Source organism: Lathyrus oleraceus, chromosome 5 (assembly GCF_024323335.1).
Source record: "Lathyrus oleraceus cultivar Zhongwan6 chromosome 5, CAAS_Psat_ZW6_1.0, whole genome shotgun sequence".
Lineage (NCBI taxonomy): Eukaryota > Viridiplantae > Streptophyta > Magnoliopsida > Fabales > Fabaceae > Lathyrus > Lathyrus oleraceus.
The window spans coordinates 630,915,554-630,923,514 of NC_066583.1; the positions used below are offsets into that span (position 1 = coordinate 630,915,554).

Here is a 7,961-nt window from a genome sequence, read left to right on the forward strand (position 1 = left end):
ATTTAACCAAAAAATTAGACTGCAGCTCAAAAACAAATAAGTTGTGTGTGTATTGGATGCGTTTGGAGATGCATCTCTAGAATTTAAAGGGTATTTTTATATTTTCATAGGGTGTTATTCCATCACATAATCACATAGGGTGAGATAAAAAATTCCCATCACATATTCGTTGAGCTTTACATTTGATTTGGTGATATATTTGGGCTTTGTGTTTACGGTCCCAGCCTTTTCAATCTTATTGGGCTCAACACGAGTCGACTCCTTTCTAGTAAGAAGGGGTGTATGTAATAATTTCATTTGTAGAAAAAATGTATAGGTTTCTTTAAGATTTAACTATTTTTAATTTGACATAGTTATCCATTCCTACTTAATTTTGAACATGAGGTTCTCAATGTTTCAAGTATTTGGTCTTTTCTTATTGTCATTAACCAACCATGTGATTTCTAAAGAAAAGAACATTGGAATTTGGTAGAAAGATAAGTAAAATTTAGTCTCTAAGGAAACAAAACATAAAGCCTCTAAGGAACTAGATCCCAACATAGTCCCCTAAGAGATGCACATAAACAAAATCAAGAATGCAATAACAGAAAGGCCAAACTAATAATGCCAAGACTACATTACACAATATTACAAATACATGGGTCAAAGTTCAAACATGCAATTCCATCAAGAGTTACTTCTAAACACAAAAACTTTCTTCATTGTTCAATTATCACTCTTCACTCAACATTAACAAAAAAAAGAACAAGATACACTAATTCAAGTCAAACTAATAATACTCTAGTCTTCTCCTAACATGTCTCAAACACCAGCAAATTTCCCTAACCTTTCTCTTAAAATCTTCACTCCCATATACCTGTCACAAACACAAATATACTATTAGCATGCAATAGGTAATGAATCAATGATCATTATTTATAAATTGTTTTAGGCTTATTTCGATAAACTATTAATGAAAATGGAGTCATCGATGCTTTCGGTAAGCCCGGTGTACGTACCTGCCCATCATCATGACAGTAGCTTGAGGATTAGTTCCCGGCGACTCGGTAAACGTCGAGCCATCTACGACACGAAGCCTGTTAACGCCAAGAACCTTATGATCCGAGTCAATAACCTTCCCAACATGGCATCCACCATGATAATGCCAGATAGTGATCACAGTGTCTCTACAAAACTGCTCAAGTGATTCTGTGTCATTGACATGCTTTGGTATAAGGTTAACATTAGCCTTCACAGTGTTGTTAAGAAACTGTTCTGTAGTTTGTCTGTCACACAAAGTGAGGTTTGTGAAATGCTTTGACTGAACAACTTTTGAGGCTAACCGGATTCCTTCGACGCAACGATCAAGATCGTAAGGGTGACTAAAGTAGTTGAAGGAAACGGAAGGGTTGTCGTTTACATTTGTGTTGATCAATCGGAGATCACCGGTCGACCATGGATTGGCAACTTTCGATAAGATGAAACCTCCCTTGAATGCTTCAATTGGAATGTCTCTTTTGTTCTTCGCAAAAGCCTTAACCGCTTCCATTGTTCTTTGCTTTGGTGGAATCGTCGAAAGCTGGCCAATCTGGTTTATCATAACATCATAACATCATGCAAAATTGTTCGATATCGATTCAAATCACACAATCATGCAAATTAAGCGATGACAAACATACCTCGGCCGACAACAAACCATGATGACAATGAATGCTTTCATTCGTCTGTCCAAACCCGCAACTAGCTTCAATATACACACCCTTATCAGTAATACCAACAGTCTCTATCAACGACTGCTTAACCGGTTTCTTAAGCGGAACAAATATCGTGTTCATCGGGTTATCAGCCATACCCTTCCCAACAAATCTGTTATCAAGCACCACAGAAATTTTCAACTTCTCGAGTTCTTCTCTCGGACCAATTCCACTAAGCAACAACATCTGAGGCGTCCCAATCGCGCCGCTCGTCACAATCACTTCACTTTCCCTATCATCTCCTAGTATTGCCTTATGCATTTTCCCATTTTCATCCTTGAAATTTACTCCTACAGCCTTTGGTCTTTTTCCTGCAACAATAAATATATACACTAACATTACTACTAATTTCAGTTGATAGTTGTGTAAGAACATCATATATATCATATCAGATACAAGAGACATTACGACAAAGATGAAAACAACATCGAATATTGCGAAAATGTGTTTACCTGTTGTATCAAAAACAATGTTTTGGACAGTGGCATAGATCAAAATAGTGAGTTTGTTAGGATTTCCAGAAGAAAGCAATTCAGCAGCGGTGTGTCGTCGACCGAATCTGTCGAAAATGGTTCCACCAACTTTGGTTCCATATTTATGTTCATAGGTGAATCCATTGAAAGGTGACACGCCAACATCTAGAAGACCATCTCTCAATGCTCTTTGCCAATGTGAAAATGTTGGACGATGAACAATCTGCTTTTCAATCCAAGGATATGATTCATTTACTAGCTTTACATCCCACCCCATTTTCTCTATAAATCTGCATTTTACAGTAAAGAAAATGTTACAGAAAAAAAACATATAATAATTCTTGATAATAATTTTCTGAATGTTCTAATTAATCAAAATGGTCCTAGACTTTTCTGAAACTTGCATCTAATTAATCACTTACATGGCATAATAAGAGCATAGGGTCACAAAAGAGGACCACAAGAACCAGCATTTAATTAATTGAAGAAATGTGAGAAGAGAACTTTAAATAAATATAATTGTAGTCATAAATAAATGTTATTAATATAAATACAATTTCATAGGGTCCAGCTAACAACAATAACTTCACTTAAAATATATTTGAATATATGTCTTTCACATTAATAAAATATGGTTAATTAGTTAAGAGAAAAAATTTGAGTCTAAAAAATTAATAATAAAAAAAATATGAATAGTGTATATTTCTATAATCATTTTTAAAAAAAATACAGCATGAAAATATTAATGATACCAGAGAAAATCAAAGTCAGACATAATAACTCTCAACAAGATTTATGTTTGATGGTTGAAAGGAGACAAAGATATTTATATTTATAATGATAAGACCTACATGTATCTTACCTCATTCAATTTTATTTTTAAATTATGCAAAAATAAATAAATTATATTTGAATTAAACACACCTCTAAATTGCTTCATGTTTGTATACCAAAACAAAAATTATTTTTAAAAAAATCCTTATGAATAATAATATTTAATAAAAACAATTCAATACAATTTTTTATTATAAATTTTTTTATATTCTTTCGAATTCTCATTTTTCAGAAATCTATAACAAATCAATAAACTATTTTAAAAAAATTTGTTTACAAAATTTGTGATAATAAGATAGACTTTAAAAATCTCGTGCCGTTAAATTGATAAATCATTAAAAATATTATGTAAAAAAACATGAATTAGAATATGTGATATTCCATTTATTTATCTTTAAAGAATAAAAAATTGAATACTACTAAATATTGAAATAAGTAGTACTAATATACCTTGAGCTTGCTCTAGTGTAGAAGCCAGCATTAATGGAGCTACCACCCCCCAAAACCCTAGCTCTTGCATTAAAAACTCCATCCGTTGAAATGAAGAATTGTGAAGCTGAAGTTGGTGAAGTATCAGCCAATGTAATATGAAAGTTGTCAAGAAATGAAACATTAGGGTTTGTGAAAGGGACACCCCCTCTTTCAAGTAACAAAACATTGAATTTCTTTGAAAGTGTTGCAGCTAAAGGACACCCTGCTGTTCCACCACCTACTATTATGTAGTCATAACCATTCTTTGTGTTGGTGGTTGAAACTGATGGTCGAGATTCAAATGAACTTGCTTTTCTTATAAATGGATACTTATATTCATTCATATTTTTCCATTTATCTTTACCTGCAAACAAATTTCATATAATTTATATTAGTTTCCGGTCGAGGTAGAGATTTACGACAAAGAAACTGATACAAAATATGGAAATAAATACTAGAAACAAACTTATATTTTATAAAAAAACTTAACTTTGTAAGTTCAAATAATAGAGTTCAAATTTTATTAGAAAAATAATTACTATTATTGTTATTGTTATTAATAATAATTTTTCTTTTTCTACATTTTTAACTAAAAAATTATATATATTTAAAATTAATAATCTATTTATTTTTATCTGAAGTTTGAAAACACAACTTCAAAACATTCATCACAAAACATGTTTTAATGTAGTGACGGTATCTAAACATAAATCACTATTAAAAAGTCAAACGTGTTTCAAAAACTAACAAATTGATTTTTGTCGTCTTAGATTCAATTCAATCATATTCATGTCTTTATCTATGTACATGTTCTTGAAGTAAACCACCATAGGTTTGTGCCACATGTACTACATTTTCTAGTTCCAAGAACATTGGACAGCAAAAGAAACCTAACAATCAGAGACACATATGCAATTTCAACTAATAAACCTATGACAAATAATGCATAGAAGGTGGGGGAAAGAACCTTGGCATAAAGGTAGGAAGTTGATGAGCCATATTATTGAGAAACAGAGCAGGAATTTGGCAGCACCAAGTGATGCCATTGGGCATAGAAGAACAAAGAAAAACACTCACTCTGGTTTGAAACCTCTAAGTGGCTTCTTCTGGTTGGTCTTGTTTAGTGTGTGCACGACACAACAAATATAAATACTACTAGTCTAAGATAATATGAATATCCTAGTATAATCGTTAGGAAAATTAATTATGTAATAATGTATCATTAATATGATGACAAGTGTGGGTCATTGCTATTAGGATACCCAACTACCTATTGTACTTTTTTCAGTCAATAATTAATATATATATATATATATATATATATATATATATATATATATATATATATATATAAAGAGAAAGAGAAAGAGAAAGGCATAGTTATTGCCATATGAAATAAAATAATTATTAAGTGATCATGATTCATGTGGTGGGTTTTAAGTTGGAATCAACTGAACTTCCATAGCTAAATTATTAATTACTTTCTCGGTTCCTTTTTAATTGTTATTTTTTGACTTTGTACACATATCAATAAAGTTAATTATTATTGCTTCTCTTTCAACAATAATTCTCATTTTACCTATAATACCCTTAATTATTTATGGATAATGTTAACTTGTGCCCCAAGGACATATGTTAAGAAACCCACAAATAAAAAATTTGTATTAAAAAAATAAATAAAATTATTAGTTATAAGTTTCTAATAAATTTAATCCACAATTTCCAAGAATTTATTTCTATATTGATCTCTTAACTTGTGTCATTGAGGCACAAGTTATCATTACTCATTATTTATTACATTCATTTTACTTTTTCTCTCTTTATAATAATGACCTAAGGATAATTTTGACAAAATACAATTAATACTACCTTGAACTTTGTAAATGACAATTAAAAAGGAACAATTTTTTTCCAAAAAAAAGACATTTAAAAAGGAACAGAGGGAGTAATATTCATGATTGATAAGGAGGTTTAACCTTTAATTAAGTTGAAAAACCACCGAACTATCAATAGTTTATAGGGTCACCTTTTTTAAAGTAAAAACCTATAATAGAAAGAGAAAAAAGATTATGCACTGCCAGTACGTTGTCAATCAATGAGACTCGTGTATCCCGCCACATCACATTTTTATTTTTAAAATACTATTCTGATTTAGCAATATAAAATATTTTGATTGGATGTTAATGTAATATTTTTTTACATTGACAATGCACTATCTTTAACCTCTAATAAAAAATAATCCAAAAATTATAAAATGAGACAAACTCATTTACCTCGAAGTCCTATAGATTAATTCATTCTTTTTAACAATCTCACATTGAATTGAGATAAAGGGAGGATTTTCATGACCTTAAAATCTCGAATTGTTAGGTTAGGCCACCAACCAGTCTTCAACACGAGGGAGTAGTCAGATTCTTGCATTGAATTATTTTTTACTAATTAGTCAAGTAATCAAAAATCTATTTTGTAAAAATGCATGAAATATTAGGGATTCAAAAGAGTATATATATATATATATATATATATATATATATATATATATATATATATATATATATATATATATATATATATATATATATATATTACGTCACTTGCAAAAATAAATTAGTTTATAAATTATTTTAATGTTTAAATAATGATATTTTTTAATATATCTTTTTCAACTCTTTTAATTTTTCTTTTTTGTATAATTGATGAAAGAATAATCGTAAAATTTTATATTCTTCATATAAAATTAAATATATTTTTTAATTCATATAAAATATCTAAAATATCGTATAATTCATGATTGAAAGAGTATATTAATCTATTTATTCGAGGCAATCTTACATTAGATTAAGGCAATCTTACATTAGATTACATAAAATATAATATCAACATATATATTTTATAAATAAATGAATCAAAATTACTATATACTCAAAAAAAAAAAGTGAGTACTAGAGTTCAAATTTTTGTGAAGTCATCCAATCTACAAAATATGTTTGGAACTTGTTTAGATTCCAATATTGGGATACGATTCAAAAAAAATCTTAAACCATATATTGTTTGTTATCTAAAAGCTATAATTGTAGACATCTCTATTTATGCACAATCTTAAAAATATTTATTTTGAAATATTTTTTATTAATTCTAGTGGGAGATTGTTTGAACATGTTTAAATTTCAACATTGGGATAAATTTGAAAAAAAAAACTTAAGTCTAGCATTGTTAGAAAACTATGTGTTTTGTATGTTAATTGAGAAAATTATATGTCTCATATTGCTTACTCTACACACTAAAATTAGTTTCCAACATTATATAAGAAATACACGTGTTTGATTCCAAAACACACACAAAATTACTTATTTAGTTTTCCTTCCTCACTCTAATGTGTTCTCGAATTGTCGAAACGAAAACTTCTTCCACTTTCTTTCTACTCGTTGAATTTGTTGGACAAATGACTTTGAGCACAATAGGATGAGTGAATTATGGTATTTAAAACTCACGATTAATTTAAAGATCTTATTATTTAAGAAGCAAATTGTGTTAGTATTTTTAAGATCAGAGAGAAAAGCAACAGGAAATAAAACAGTAAAGTAATTAACAATAATTTAAAAGATGAGGATTAAAGAGATGACACTAGAGAATTATCCAGGTACGGTTGAACGTTGACTTTGTCCTGTCCTCAAGAGATCTTCTTGAGATTTCACTATAATATTGAGCGTTTACTGGTTATGCCCACGAACATTTGATACAAGCAAATTGAGAGATTTTACACTGACTTATCCCCCAACCAAAAGAGAGCTTTTCCACGGGCTGAACTCACAAACTGAGTATAGATTTTACAGGCTGATCTTAATAATCAAATACAATTTTTTCAGGATGAGTTTAGAATTCCTTAGATGCAAAAAGAAATAGATATCATCCAACAAAGTAGGCACATGATTCCCAATTAAGAAAAGTCTAATGGTGTTAACATCAACAAAACCGTCAATGTTAGGGAACAAAGCTAATCCATAGATGAGCAACACAAAGATAGCTTCGAAAGCGTCCACCCTACCGGCTTGAGCAAAAGCAGTAGCTTCCTTGATGAGGAAATCAAATGGCAACCCAAACAATCCTCCTTTATTCACCCAACGAGCCTCTATCTCAGACTTCTTCAAGTGAAGAGCTTCAACAATAATACTAGATCGGGGAATCTCTTCCAATCCACTAAAAGGTACTCTACTAGAAACAGGTATCCCCAAAAGATGAGAATACTCCTCCAAGGTAGGCACAAGCTGAAAATCTGGGAAAGTGAAACAACGGTAGAGAGGATCATAGAGCTGCACCAATACACTTAAGAGTCCTTCAACCACATCAGCAGATAAGATAGACAATAGCTTCCCATGACGTTGTTTGAAGTCCAAGGGATCTAATACAAAAGATGCTAGCTTCCTTAACTCTTTCAAATCGGGACATCTAA

The 7,961-nt window shown here is 30.3% G+C and overlaps 1 protein-coding gene across 1 annotated transcript; it reads right to left on the bottom strand.

Annotated features, from left to right (window-relative positions):
* Positions 1-581: 581 nt before the first annotated feature.
* On the bottom strand, positions 582-4,652 carry LOC127087368 (protein HOTHEAD). Its single transcript, XM_051028252.1, has 6 exons — positions 4,479-4,652; positions 3,491-3,875; positions 2,186-2,496; positions 1,659-2,044; positions 999-1,567; positions 582-856 (listed from the first exon to the last, which is right to left on the bottom strand). The coding sequence occupies exons 1-6, from the start codon at positions 4,555-4,557 to the stop codon at positions 802-804; spliced, it is 1,785 nt and encodes a 594-aa protein (XP_050884209.1). The 5' UTR covers positions 4,558-4,652; the 3' UTR covers positions 582-801.
* Between the last annotated feature and the right edge of the window lie 3,309 nt (positions 4,653-7,961).

Excerpts from the sequence above, each read along its gene's own strand:
- LOC127087368 (XM_051028252.1), bottom strand. The coding sequence starts at position 4,557 with ATGGCATCACTTGGTGCTGCCAAATTCCTGCTCTGTTTCTCAATAATA. Across the intron at positions 1,568-1,658 it reads ATGGTTTGTTGTCGGCCGAG|ATTGGCCAGCTTTCGACGAT; the intron begins GTATGTTTGTCA and ends ATGATAAACCAG. Across the intron at positions 857-998 it reads ACTGTCATGATGATGGGCAG|GTATATGGGAGTGAAGATTT; the intron begins GTACGTACACCG and ends TGTTTGTGACAG.